Source organism: Piliocolobus tephrosceles, chromosome 10, assembly GCF_002776525.5.
Source record: "Piliocolobus tephrosceles isolate RC106 chromosome 10, ASM277652v3, whole genome shotgun sequence".
Taxonomy (NCBI): domain Eukaryota; kingdom Metazoa; phylum Chordata; class Mammalia; order Primates; family Cercopithecidae; genus Piliocolobus; species Piliocolobus tephrosceles.
The window spans coordinates 54,402,003-54,416,667 of NC_045443.1; the positions used below are offsets into that span (position 1 = coordinate 54,402,003).

At 44.1% G+C, this 14,665-nt stretch overlaps 1 protein-coding gene across 6 annotated transcripts in view; it reads right to left on the bottom strand.

The window, feature by feature from the left end:
- Positions 1–14,665, bottom strand: part of R3HDM2 (R3H domain containing 2) — a 137,974-nt gene that overhangs the window by 55,238 nt on the left and 68,071 nt on the right. For 3 of the 6 annotated variants that reach the window (XM_026454643.2, XM_026454646.2, XM_026454648.2), the window contains exons 2-3: positions 5,337–5,536; positions 339–362 (exon numbers count right to left, since the gene is read on the bottom strand). In XM_026454643.2, the coding sequence (XP_026310428.1) occupies positions 339–362; positions 5,337–5,536 (224 nt within the window). Of the gene's footprint in view, positions 1–338; positions 363–5,336; positions 5,537–7,140; positions 7,161–14,665 lie in introns of those variants that run through there. The other 3 variants (XM_031936324.1, XM_026454644.1, XM_023210709.2) reach the window with 2 other exon arrangements.

A 14,665-nucleotide genomic window follows, 5' to 3' on the forward strand; every position in this document is an offset into this window, starting at 1 on the left:
TTCCACTGTGTAGCTATACCATAACTTATTTTACCAGTCTCTAATGTTTCACCATTTAGGATGTTTCTGACCTTTTGTTAGTATAAACAACGACCATATCATTGAATACATACGTAAATATAGTATATCTGTAGTCCATTTAAAAGTTTTTTATAAAGTATTCCTAAATTGCCCCTCAAAGTGGTGGTACCAATTTAGACTGTTACCAACAATATATGAATGAATCTGCTTATTTCCCAGAACGGATAGTTTTAACAGCCAAACATATATTAAAAGCCTAATAATACACTGTGTTATCATGCTAGCTACTGGAGGATATGGAGATAAAAGGCACAAACCTTGTCAAAAAGGAACTCATAATCCTGTTGGAGAAGACAGACAAACAGACAATTACAATACAGTACATTAAGTGTACTAGAGAGGTACTCATAGAGTGCTACAGGAGCACACAGCAGAAGCGTCTGACTCAGACCTAGCAACCCATAGATTCACACATTTATAGATGTTGAATGCCTGCTATTTGCCTGTGTTGGCCTTAGAGATACAATGGTGAGCCAAAACTGACCTAATCCTGGGCCTCGTAGTGCTTATAGTTCTGTAAGGAAGACAGACATTGATCAAAGAATTATACTATATAGACCTACAATAGGTTTTCAAAGGCTTCCTAGAGAAAGACATCATCTGGATTGAGTTTTGAAAGATAAATAGGCATTAGACAGATGTTGGTAGGGGTAGGAATTGGAGGAGGTCAGGATAAGAATATTAACGTGGGCATTCTAGGCAGAGAAAGCATGTACAAAAGCATGCTTTTCCCAAACTTTCAGCTCCTATTTATAACAGGGACCAAGGAATCAGATAATGCTGATGCACTGGATGTCAGAGGTGATGGCTGATAGGCAAGAGACTAGGTCACAATATACCATGCTGAGAAACACTGGACTTGGCTTAAGGCAGTAAGACACACAGAATGTTTAAAGAGAGTTAACACTGGCAGTTCTTTATTTCACAACCACCTTTCTAAAACAATATGGTACACTTATCAAAAGGGATTACAAGTTTAAAGGCAGAAAGCCCAACTAAGAGGCCTTACCAAGTTGGCTTTTCTTTTTTTTTTTTTTTGAGATGGAGTCTCGCTCTGTTGCCAGGCTGGAGTGCAGTGGTGCGATCTCGGCTCGCTGCAACCTCCACCTCCTGGGTTCAAGAGATTCTCCTGCCTCAGCCTCCTGAGTAGCTGGGACTACAGGCACGCATCACCATACCCAGCTAATTTTTTTGTATTTTTAGTAGAGACGGGATTTCACCATGTTGGCCAGGATGGTCTCAATCTCTTGACCTTGTGATCCACTCACCTCAGCCTCCCGAAGTGCTGGAATTACAGGCATGAGCCATTGTGCCTGGCCTCCAAGTTGGCTACAGGACATTCCTGGCTGGGCTCGGGTAATCCCAGCACTTTAGGAGGCTGAGGGTGGGTGGATCACCTGAGGTCAGGATATTGAGACCAGCCTGGCTGACATGGTGAAATCCCATCTCTACTAAAAATATAAAAATTAGCCAGGCATGGTGGCACGCACCTGTAGTCCCAGCTACTTGGGAGGCTGAGGCAAGAGAATCACTTGAACCTGGGAGGCAGAGGTTGCAGTGAGCCAAGATCACGCCACTGTGCCCTAGCCTGGGTGACAGAGCGAGACTCCATCTTAAAAAAAAAAAAAAAAAAGGACACAGGACCTAAGTTCAGTATGTGTTGAGGACTTGCCCATTCTAAACAGAATCTCAGAACCTGCATTTTATAGCATTGTTTCCATGCAAAAGATGTTCTGAGTTTCACTTGCTGATCCCAAGGATATATCTCATACATTATATATCATGAACGTCCCTTTTCCCCAAGCTTTTCAGATCCAATTCGTAACAGGGACTTCTTTGAAAGGACCACTTAGGTTCTTAGGGAGACTTTCAGGGTGTAAAACCAGGGAAGACTAGAGAAGAAGCAGAAATGCTTTTTCTTTTTTTTTTTTTTTTTTTTTTTGAGATGGGGTCTTACTCTGTCACCCAGGCTGGAGTGCAGTGGTGCAATTTTAGGCCACTGCAACCTCCACCTCCCAGGGGTTCAAGTGATTCTCCTGCCTTAGCTTCCTAAGTAGCTGGGATTACAGGCATGCGCCACCAGGCCCAGCTAATTTTTGCATTTTTAGTAGAGACGGGGTTTCGCCATGTTGGCCAGGCTGGTCTCGAACTCCTGACCTCAAGTGATCCACCAGGCTGGTCTTGAACCTGACCTCAAGTGATCCACCTGGGTCTCCCAAAGTGCTGGGATTACAGGCATGAGCCACTGCACCTGGCCATGCTCTTTTCTTTTTTTTTTTTTTTGAGACAGGGTCTTACTCTGTCACCCAGGCTGGAGTGCAGTGGTACAATCTTGACTCACTGCAACCTCCACCTCCCGGGTTCAAGCGATTCTCCTGCTTTAGCCTCCCAAGTAGCTGGGATTACAGGGACACGCCACATGCCCGGCTCAGAAGCAGAATTTTTAGTGCTGATGAAGGTGTAAGTGGTATGTTGGGAAATGAATAGCGAGTAGAACGCTTCTTAAGGTACTCTTCCATAGGATCCAGGGAGGCTGACAAGACTGCACTTTGCAAAAGGAACATGAGCTCCAGTAGATGGCAGCAGTAGCTCCACCTGCTCTATCAGCAGCAAAAGGAGTCAAGTCAGAGGAGGCAGGTCCCCTTCCAAACCCCAACACGTTGTATTTGTATTTCCAGGTGAAGACTTTTTTTTTTTTCCTTTTGGGGGGGGGGTGGGGGGGGGGGGGGTGGGACGGAGTCTCACTCTGTCACCCAGGCTGGAGTGCAGTGGAATGATCTTGGCTGTGACCTCCACCTCCTGGGTTCAAGCAATTCTCCTGCCTCAGCCTCCCGAGTAGCTGGGACTACAGGTACACGCTACCATGCCCGGCTAATTTTTTGTATTTTTAGTAGACACAGGATTTCACCATGTTGGCCAGGCTGATCTCGAACTCCTGACCTCAAATGATCTGCCCACCTTGGCCTCCCAAAGTGCTGGGATTATAGGCACGAGCCACTGCGCCTGGCCTGAAGACATTTTTAAACTAAGTGAGTGTCCATAAAGCATATAAAACCTATAGATGGGGCCAGGTGCAGTAGCTCACGCCTGCAATCCCAGCACTTTGGGAGGCCAAGGCAGGCAGATCACCTGAGGTGAGGAGTTCAAGACCACCCTGGCCAACATGGTGAAACCCCACCTCTACTAAAAATACAAAAAATTAGCCGGGCATGGTCGTGGGTGCCTGTAATCCCAACTATCCTGGAGGCTGAGGCAGGAGAATTGCTTGAACTCGGGAGGCGGAGGTTGCAGTGAGCCAAGATTGTGCCATCGCACTCCAGCTTGGGCAACAAGAGTGAAACTCAGCCTCAAAAAAAAAAAAAAAAAAAAAAAAAAATCTATAGATGTCCCTTCTTTTCTGCCTAGCTTCAAGTACACAAAACAGAAATTCAGAACACCATTTTTAATTGTGTCCTAAGAATAGAATAACTTAGACCCAAAAGTTCATTTAATTATTATCTTTCATGTAACATGACAGTACATAATGAAACATTCATCACTTATCTGTACCGAATATTTAAAATTCATTATTTGTATCAGTGGAGGCTGGAAGTAGAGCTGGAACAGTGGCAGACTGTCTCCACAAACTCTGGTAGAATTGGTAGGGAATGACAACTCACATGTAATAATGGAAAGAAAAACAGCCAGAGCAGAGACTGGTGAATTGTAAGAGGAAAAACAGTAGAAAAGCAGGCAGCTAGAGAACAAAATATCTCAGAGAGCTGTCTAATTTTAAGTCATTCCTTTATATTATTGCTGTTTTAATCTTTAAAGAGGACAAGCCTTATGTGAATTGAATTGTCTAGAAAAATTATGCTTCAAGTTTCCAGATCCTCTAAAATGTTGTTGTTCCTGTGTTTTTTTTTTTTTTTTTTTTTTTTTTGAGATGGAGTCTCGCTCTGTCGCCCAGGCTGGAGTGTAGTGGCCGGATCTCAGCTCACTGCAAGCTCCGCCTCCCGGGTTACCGCCATTCTCCTGCCTCAGCCTCCCGAGTAGCTGGGACTACAGGCGCCCGCCACCTCGCTCGGCTAATTTTTTTTATTTTTTAGTAGAGACGGGGTTTCACCAGGTTAGCCAGGATGGTCTCGATCTCCTGACCTCGTGATCCGCCCGTCTTGGCCTCCCAAAGTGCTGGGATTACAGGCTTGAGCCACCGCGCCCGGCCTGTTCCTGTGTTTTAATCTAACTTCTTGCTAGTGTTAATTGTCTCTTGACTTATAATAAAATCAGTTTTCACCCCTGGGCACGAAGGAAAGGATTTATTGGGCTTGGGTAACAGAAGAAACCAGCAGTGACCACAGAGGAAGGGCTCTAACAAGTAGATGAGAGGAGGCTCAGAGTTTGGGCGGGCCAGGCAGAAACCAAAGAAGAACCCCGTGAGGAAGTTTGGCTAACTATCTACTACCATCATTTCTGTACTACAGTATGAATTTGGATGAAAAACAACATGGCAAACAAAGAGTGAAATTCCTTTTACTCACATTTACCAAGTGGCAAGCTCAGAGGCTATTTCTGACCCAGAAAAATGCTGACTGCTTTAACACAACCAGGATATGAATTTAACACTGTGTGTAAAGCCAGGAAGCTCAAGTTTTAAGAGTTTATTGTATGAGTCATTTTGTGACTTGTTAAATATGTATTTGTATACAGTTTATTTTTTGGTAATAAAAAAAGTCAAAATGCAGCAAGAACCAGTGAACTCAGGCCCAAACAGATTAGGAATTTTACTGTCCTTTTTAGACTTCATTGTGGACTACATGACAAAAATGGAACATTTTATTTTGAGAGCTGAAGTTGGAGCTTTTAAAGAGAATCAAGTGTTTTTAAAAGTGACTGATTCTTACACATTTCCACTTTTATTCAGATATAAAGAATGTTGGCCGGGCACAGTGGCTCACACCTACAAAAATCCCAGCAGTTTGAGAGGCAAAGACAGGAGAATCATTTGAGGCCAAGAGTTTGAGACCAGCCCGGGCAACATAGAGAGACCCTGTTTCTACAAAAAAAAAATATTTATATTAGCTGGATGTGGTTGCACATGCCTATAGTCCTAGCTACTTGGGAGGCTGAGGTGGGAGGATCTCTTGAGTGCAGGAGTTTGAGGTTGCAGTGAGCCCTAATTGTGCCACTGCACTCCAGGCTGGGTAACAGAGCTTTGTAACCCTGTCTCTAAAGGAAAAAAAAAAGTGTACATATAATGCACTTCCAATCTTTACCTGTGTCTCCTGACGCAAACTGGTCTCTTCACATTCTTTCTCAATTTCTTCCTTACTTGGAGTCTTAGATATAAACTTGTTTTTGTTTACAGATTCTTCCACCAGTTTTTTTTCTGATTCTTTCATTATTTCCAGGGTCTCTTGAGTAGTGTTACTGTTAGACATGTTCTTCAATAGAATACAGTGGCCTCTATGGACTCCTAAAGAAACATCAAATGCATTAAGCATGAGGTATGTATCCATACTTAATAAATACACAGGACTTATATTTCACATGGGTACATTTTTTTCCAGCAGCCTTCCTATAACCCAGAAAACAGTTATTTAATAAATGCTGTCTCTGGGTTCATTTCTTTTAAAAACAAAACAAAACAAAACAAAAAACCTTTATTGAGGTAAAATTGACATAAACTGCATATATTTAAAATGTATAATTTTATATTATGACACATGCATTCACCTGTAAAACCATCACCCCAATCAAGACAGTGAGCACATTAATCATGCCCCAAAGGTTCCTCATGTCCCTTTGTAATCTCTTCCTCCCTTCCCACTACCCCAAGCCAACTACTGATCTGTTCTGACACTACAGATTAGTCTGCATTTTCTAGAATTTTGTATAAATGGGATCAATCACACTGTCTGGACTCTTTTACTCAGCATAATTATTTTGAGATTCACCAGGATTCAGTTCCAAAGTAGTATGAGCCCTCTTGACACTTTATTTTCTCCCCTTGTTCCCTACAGAAATTTGCTCACATTTCTGGCTCAGTCACTTCACCCATTAGATTCTCTCCAGCAAGAAGAAAATTAGAGAGCTCTATTGACTACTAGAAAGGAATATTCTTTCCCAAGGAAGAACTTTCACAGCTACCACAAACCCACAACACTGTTACCAACTTCAAGCTATTCTCCCTTCAAAAAGAAGTAAAATCAGACAAAGCTTAAATGGTTATAGAATATATAAAATCCTATAAAAATATATATATATATTTTTAGATGGAGTCTCACTCTGTCACCCAGGCTGGGGTGCAGTGTCACAATCATAGCTCACTGCAACCTTGAACTTCCAGGCTCAAGCAATCTTCTCACCTCTGCCTCCCAAGTAACTAGGATTACAGGCATATGCCCGGCTAAATTTTTTTTTTTTTTTTTTTTTTTTCCTGAGGCATAGTCTCGCTCTGTTCCCCAGGCTAGAGTGCAGTGGCACGATCTCGGCTCACTGCAAGCTCTGCCTCCCGGGTTCACGCCATTCTCCTGCCTCAGCCTCCTGAGTAGCTAGGACTACAGGCGCCTGCCACCATGCCCGGCTAATTTTTTTCTGTTCTTTAGTAGAGATAGGGTTTCACCGTGTTAGCCAAGATGGTCTCGACCTCCTGACCTCATGATCCGCCCACCTCGGCCTCCTAAAATGCTGGGATTACAGGCTTGAGCCACTGCACCCGGCATGTCCACCTCATTTTTAAGATTTTTTTTTGGGAGAGATGGAGTCTTGGTACATTGCCCAAATTGGTCTTGAACTCCTAGACTCAAGTGATCCTCCCACTTCGGCCTCCCAAAGTATTGGGATTAGAGGCGTGAGCCATCGCACCCAGCCTTAAATTCTTTCCTTTATCTTAAGCAAGCTGAAAAAACAAGAAGAGAAATTTGTAGACAACTCTCCTTCGGAAAAATTGGGTCCCTCCCTGGAGGAAGAATCTTTACTTTGCTATACACTATTTGGGTTCAGTCAATCTACTGTCTGCCAGTGATAGAGTATCTATAGTGCAGGGATGGCTGTTTCTTTATCACTTACTATCACTACCTGGGAAATCCTGTAATGAAGGCTACACAGTTCTCCAACCACACACTAAGAAACAGAAGTTGATACTCCATACACAGATTCATGTCCTCAATTGCTCAAGTCAAACACGTTTAGCTCCAACAATAGTTTGCAGAGGTTTCTCCTTATACAGGTTACTGACTGTACTTCAACCCTAAAGACTTCTTTCCCTCCTTTACTGGCAACTCTCCCAGATGTCACATCTATTCCCAGTGAAGCCCTAGAAACAGAATTAAATAAACAGACAAATGGTTAGCAATGCTTCAAGAAAACTGTCACAACAGATATTTTTCTCTCTTTTAAATCAGTTTAAAGGGTAAGACCCAAAAGTCTTTCAAGAAGCAAAGGTAGCCTCATCCTGACATAAGTTAGATGGTCTGCCAGGCTATTGCTTTGTGATTTTTTTTTTTTTTTTTTTTTTTGAGACGGGATCTCACCCTGTCACCCAGGCTAGAGTGCAGTGATGCGATCATAGCTCACTACAGCCTCAAACTCCTGGGTTCAGGGAGCGGTGGCATGTGCCTGTAGTTCTAGTTACTCAGAAGGCTGAGGGGGTTAGATCATTGTTTTGTTCACCTTGTGGTGACTCTTCAGTAGCTGCCTGGAGACTTGGTTTACTTAGGTAAATTCTCTTTAGAGGGCCAGAGAGTCATTCACACAATTGCCAAGTCACATAGTTGACGGCCGGGCACAGTTGCTCACACTTGCAATCCCAGCACTTTGGGAGGCCGAGGTAGGTGGATCACCTGAGGTCAGGAGTTCGAGACCAGCCTGACCAATATAGCGAAACCCCGTCTCTACTAAAAATACAAAAATTAGCCTGGCGTGGTGGTGAGCCATTGTGTCCAGCCTTAAATTCTTTCCTTTATCTTAAGCAAGCTGGCTCAATTGCACTCAATTGCCTCCCAGCTATTTGGGAGACCGAGGCAGGAGAATCACTTGAACCTGGGAGGCGGAAGTCACGGTGAGCCGAGATCACACCACTGCACTCCAGCCTGGGTGACAAGAGTAAGACTCTGGTTCAAAAAAAAAAAAAAAAGTCATATAGTTGAAAGTTGAATTTAAAGATAAAAATATTAGAAGAAACTGGCTACAAGTATTGAAAGAAACTGATACAAACTTCCACTTTAGAATTATCTGCTTCAGTAACTAAAGGCTACTATAAAAACAGTTATAACCTACAGACCTTCATGGATCATTTGCTATACATGGGACTTTGTTTATGTATGTAGTATGTATGTATGTATTACCACCCCCCACAGTGGGTAAATCAAGCCTCAATTCTCTTCAGTCTGAAGTACTAGTAAAACTGAGCACATGCATTCTCCCTATCTCTTGGCTAGGAAACATTAATAAAGATCAAAATTGGGAGCTGTGTGTGTTGGCTCATGCCTGTAACCCCAACACTTTGGGAGGCTGAGCCAGCAGGATTGCTTGAGCCCAGGAGTTCAAGACAAGACAGTGAGACCCTGTCTCTACAAAATTTAAAAAAAAAAAATTAGCCAGACATGGTGGTGCACACTTGTAGTCTCACCTACTCAGGAGGCAGAGGTGGGAGGATCACTTGAGCCCAGGACATCAAGGATGCATTGAGCCATGACTCTGCCACTACACTCCAGCCTGGGCAACAGAATAAGATCTTGTCTCTAAATAAATAAATAAATAGTGCTGGGTGCAGTGGCTCATGCCTATAATCTTAGCAATTCAAAAGGCTGAGGTGGGAAGGTTGCTTGAGGTCAAGAGTTTGAGACCAGCCTGGGCAACATAGTGAGACTTCCTCTCTACAAAAAAAAAAAAAAACAAAATTAGCTGGGTGCAGTGGGGTATGCCTGTTGTCCCAGCTACTTGGGAGGCTGAGGTGGGAGGAACACTTGAGCCCAGGAATTCAAGGCTGCGGTAGGCTACAACCACACCACTACACTCCAGTCCGGGTGACAAAGCAAGATCCTGTCTCTGAAAAAAAAAAAAATCAGGTACAGTGGTTCATGCCTGTAATCCCAGCACTTTGGGAGGCTGAGGTGGGCAGATCACCTGAGGTTGGGAGTTTGAGACCAGCATGACCAACATGGAGAAACCCCATCTCTACTAAAAATATAAAATTAGCCAGGTGTGGTGGTGCATGCCTGTAATCCCAGCTACTCGGGAGGCTGAGGCAGGAGAATCACTTGAACCAGGAAGGTAGAGGTTGCGGTGAGCTGAGATGGTGCCATTGCAGTCCAGCCTGGGCAACAAGAGCAAAAAATCCATCTCAAAAAAAAAAAAAAAAAAAAAAGTCAGGCACAGTGGCTCACGCCTGTAATCCCAGCACTTTGGGAGGCCAAGGAGAATGGATAACCTGAGGTCAGGAGTTAGAGACCAGCCTGACCAACATGGAGAAACTCCGTCTTTACTAAAAATACAAAATTAGCCAGGCATGGTGGTGCATGCCTGCAATCCCAGCTATTCGGAAGGCTGAGGCAGGAGAATCACTTGAAACTGGGAGGTGGAGGTTGCGGTGAGCTGAGATTGTGCCATTGCACTCCAGCCTGGGCAACAAGAGTAAAACTCTGTCTCAAAAAAACAAAAAATTCATTAAATAATAGTCAATACTGGAAGAGTTCTTAGATTTGACCTCCCACAATCTTCCCCTATTCCCCAAAGAAGAATTTATTTTTGTAATTTTCTGAAAGGCCTGCTAATCTCTGGGAAAACTGAAACAGGATCATTTCACTATTTATGAAATAGTCTTAATTGTTGTATAGTTGCTCCCTATTATAAATTATGAACTGCTTCAATCTTGATCCTAAATCAGTCTTAGAGACACAGAAAATTAAGTTTACATCTTTTATCACATGATAGGCCTTTAGTATTTTTCTCTTCTCCAAGCTTAAATAGCCTCAAATTTCTTTGTCAGAAAGAGAAGGTGATATAAAAAATTATAAAGCAGTTTTTATTTGTTTTTTGGTTTTGGTTTTGAGACAGGGTCTCACTCTGTCACCCAGGCTGCAGTGGCATGATCATGGCCCGACCTCAACCTCCCTGGGCTCAGGTGATCCTCCTATCTCAGCCTCCCAAGTAGCTGGGACTACAGGTATGTGCCACCATGCCTGGCTAATTTTTCTATTTCTTTTATTTTTTTCTTTTTTTGAGATGGAGTCTTGCTCTGTCACTTAGGTTGGAATGCAGTGGCGATCTCACTCACCGCAACTTCTGCCTCCCAGTTTCAAGTGATTCTCCTGCCTCATCCTCCCAAGTAGCTGGGATTACATGTGCCTGCTTCCACACCCAGCTAATTTTTATATTTTTAGTAGAGACGGGGTTTCACCATGTTGGCCAGGCTGGTCTCGAACTCATGACCTCAGGTGATCCACCCACTTCAGCCTCCCAGAGTGCTGGGATTACAGGTGTAAGCCACTGCACCCAGCCTGATTCTTCTATTACTTTTAGAGATAGGGTTTTGCCATGTTGCCCAGGCTGGTCTCAAACTCCTGAGCTCAAGTGATCCACCTGCCTTGGCCTCCCAAAGTGCTAGGATTACAGACCTGAGCCACCGTGCAAGGCACAGCAGTGGTTTGTTTCTTTTTCAAGGATGGGCCTTAATTACCAAATGGATGTATTTCGTCAAATCAAAATGACAACTTTGCAGCTCTCCTTCACATGTGGGTCAGGAAAAGATCAACTATCTGGATACCTGGAATAATTTCAGTGTACAAGCACTGTTTCTCAGCCAAAATACTATGAACGCAAACAAAAAATGATCTTTCATCTGCACAATATGGTCACATATTCAACCTCAAGTTTTACGGAGACACATGGCTTCCCTCATTCATTGGAGAAACAGGAAGACTTGAACTTTAGGTTCTTATAGCTACCCATAAAACAAGACTGATTTAACTACCCACTTTTAAGAATTTGATCAGTTGGCGGGGCATGTTGGCTCATGCCTACAATCAGAGCACTTTCAGAGGCCAAGGCAGGTGAACTGCTCAAGCTTAGGAGTACAAGACCAGCCTGGGCAACATGGCAAACCCCATCTCTACCAAAAATACAAAAATTTTGTGGTGTGGTGGCACACGCCTGGGGTCCTAGCTACTTAGTTGAGCCTGGGAGGCAGAGGTTGCAGTGAGCCGAGATCGCTCCACTGTACTGCAGCCTGCGCAACAGAGTGAGACCTGTCTCAAAAAAAATTTAGTCAGTCATTCTACTGAGACCACCGGCCTCTTGAAGAGCTGTATAAAACAAAGTAATTCTTACACTGAGAAAAATGAAGCAGCAGAGGAAAGGGTACCTCCCCAGATTTCCCTGTTCTTCCACATTCATTGATCTAACCCAGATTTCTTTTGGCACTTGCCTTCCCCTAAGAATACATGATCAGGGAAGGAGATCTTATCCCCAATCCCTGGGAGATGGATATTAATTAGTTAAACCAATTGTGGTAATTCTGTTTCATTTTTGTGACTGGTTTTAGAAGGGACAAGTGAGACACAAAGGGACTTTATTGGATGGAAAGGGTTTCCTACTTTATTTAAAAATTTTTTAAAGCCTCTGGAAGAAACAGGTATCTTCTACCAAAGGTGATCTTCTATGCAGATGATACCTGGACTGTGGCAGCACCCTGCCAACACATGGAGGATGGGGAAGCAGAGAAAATAAGCCTGCAGCTATCATTTTTTTTTTTTTTTTTTTTTTGAGATAGAGTCTTTTTTTTTTTTTTTTTTTTTTTTGAGACGGAGTCTGGCTCTGTCGCCCAGGCTGGAGTGCGGTGGCCGGATCTCAGCTCACTGCAAGCTCCACCGCCCAGGGTTACGCCATTCTCCTGCCTCCGCCTCCCAAGTAGCTGGGACTACAGGCGCCCGCCTCATCGCCCAGTTAGTTTTTTGTATTCTTTAGTAGAGACGGGGTTTCACCATATTAGCCAGGATGGTCTCGATCTCCTGACCTTGTGATCCGCCCATCTCGGCCTCCCAAAGTGCTGGGATTACAGGCTTGAGCCACCGCGCCGGGTTAGATGGAGTCTTACTGTATCATCCAGGTTAGAGTACAGTGGTGAGATCCTGGCTTACTGCAACCTCCAACTCCCAGGTTCAAGTGATTCTCCTGCCTCAGCCTCCCTAGTAGCTGGGATTACAGGCATGCACCACCATGCCTAGCTATTTTTTTTTTTTTTTTTTTAACACGGAGTCTCACTCTGTCACCCAGGCTGGAGTGCAATGGTGTGATCTTGGCTCACTGCAACCTCTGCCTGCTGGGTTCAAGCGATTCTACTACAGCCTCCTGAGTAGGTGGGATTATAGGCATGTGCCATCACATTTGGCTAATTTCTGTATTTTTGGTAGAGATGGGGTTTCTCCATGTTGGCCAGGCTGGTCGTGAACTCCTGACCTCAGGTAATCCACCCACCTTGGTCTCCCAAAGTGCAGGGATTACAGGCGTGAGACATCGCACCTGGCCTAATTTTTGTATTTTTGTAAAGATGGGGTTTTGCCATGTTGGCCAGCCTGGTCTCAATTTCCTGACCTCAGGTGATCTGCCTGCCTCAGCCTATGAAAGCGACTGGAATAAAAGCGTGAGCCACCTCGCCCAGGCTTTTTGTTTTTGTTTCTTGAGACAGAGTCTCAGTCTGTCACCTAGGCTGGAGTACAGTGGCATGATCACAGCTCACTGAGGCCTCAACCTCTGGGGCTCAGGTGATCCTTCTACTTCAGCCTCCTGAGTAGCTGGGATTACAGGCACCCATCACCAAGAATGGCTAATTTTTGTATTTGTAATAGAGATAGGGTTTCGCCGTGTCGCCCAGGCTGGTCTCAAACTCCTGGGCTCAAGCAATCCACCCGCCTTGGCCTCCCAAAGTGCTAGGATAACAGATGTGAGCCACCATGCCTGGCTGGAGCCTGCATCCTTGATGCTATGATTAGACAATAATTAGTCAGTCTGGACCCTCCCTATCTCTGGACTTCCTGATATTTGAAGTCATAAATCCTCTTACCATTTAAGCTACTCTGAGTTGAGTTTATTATGTCAGAATCCTGGGAGATAGCAAAAAAAAAAAAAAAAAAAAAAAAAGTGGGGGGGGATATTAAAAGAACAACGGGCCAGGCCAGGTGGCTCACGCCTGTAATCCCAGCACTTTGGGAGGCCAAGACAGGCGGATCATGAGGTCAGGAGTTTGAGACCAGCCTGGCCAACACAGTGAAACCTCATCTCTACTAAAAGTACAAAAATTAGCCAGGCATGGTGGTGCGTGCCTGTAGTCCCAGCTTCTCAGGAGGCTGAGGCAGGAGAATCACTTGAACCCAGGAGGAGGAGGTTGTGGTGAGCTGAGATCATGCCACTGCACTCCAGCCTGGGCAAAAGAGTGAAACTCCATCTCAAAAAAAAAAAAAAGAAAGAAAGAAAGAAATAAATAAAGAACTAACAGGGAGACAGGCAATAATAATAATAATCAGCTGAAACTTTTGAGTGCTTACATTGTGCCAGGCACTATCCTAAAATATTTTATATATCTCATTTAATCTTACAATAATCCTATTACATATTTATTCTTACTATCATCACCATTTTACAGACAAGTAAACTGAGGCACAGAGAAGTTAAACAGTTTGCTTAAAAGGGCACACAACTGGCATATGGCACAGCCAGGACTCAAAGCCAGAAAATCTGGCTCCGGGACTTGCTTTCTTAAACTTTATACAATACTGCCTCTAACTAAGGGGAGAAATAGTCAAAGACCAGAAAGGAAAGTCTACCAAAAACACAAAGGAATCATGGAATCTCATAACTCTAGGGGTACTTAGAAGCTTTTTCATTCTGCTCCATTTTTCTTTTTCTTTTCTTCTTCTTTTTTTTTTTTCTCTGAGACTGAGTTTTGCTCTGTTGCCCAGGCTGGAGTGCAGTAGCATGATCTCGGCAACCTCCGCCTCCCGGGTTCAAGCAATTTCCGGCTAATTTTTGTACTTTTAGTAAAGAAGGGCTTTCACCATGTTGGCCAGGCTGGTCTCGAACTCCTGTCCTCAACTAATCTGCCCACCTCAGCCTCCCAAAGTGCTAGGATTACAGGCGTGAGTCACTGTGCCCAGCCTTAGCTCTATTTTTCTTTTTTTTTTTTTTTTTGAGACAGAGTCTCGCTCTGTCCTCCAGGCTGGAGTGCAGTGGCCGGATCTCAGCTCACTGCAAGCTCCGCCTCCCAGGTTCACGCCATTCTCCTGCCTCAGCCTCCCGAGTGGCTGGGACTACAGGCGCCCGCCACCTCACCAGGCTAGTTTTTTGTATTTTTTTTAGTAGAGACGGGGTTTCACCGTGTTCGCCAGGATGATCTCGATCTCCTGACCTCGTGATCTGCCCGTCTCGGCCTCCCAAAGTGCTGGGATTAAAGGCTTGAGCCACCGCGCCCGGCCGCCTTAGCTCTATTTTTCTACATACATAGTCTTTCATAACTAGGTTCTTGACTCAGTAACTCTGAAAAATGTCCCTGCTTGTGTATCTCTTAGTGAAGGGAAAGTCTTCACCTCCAGAATGAAACCACTTCTTT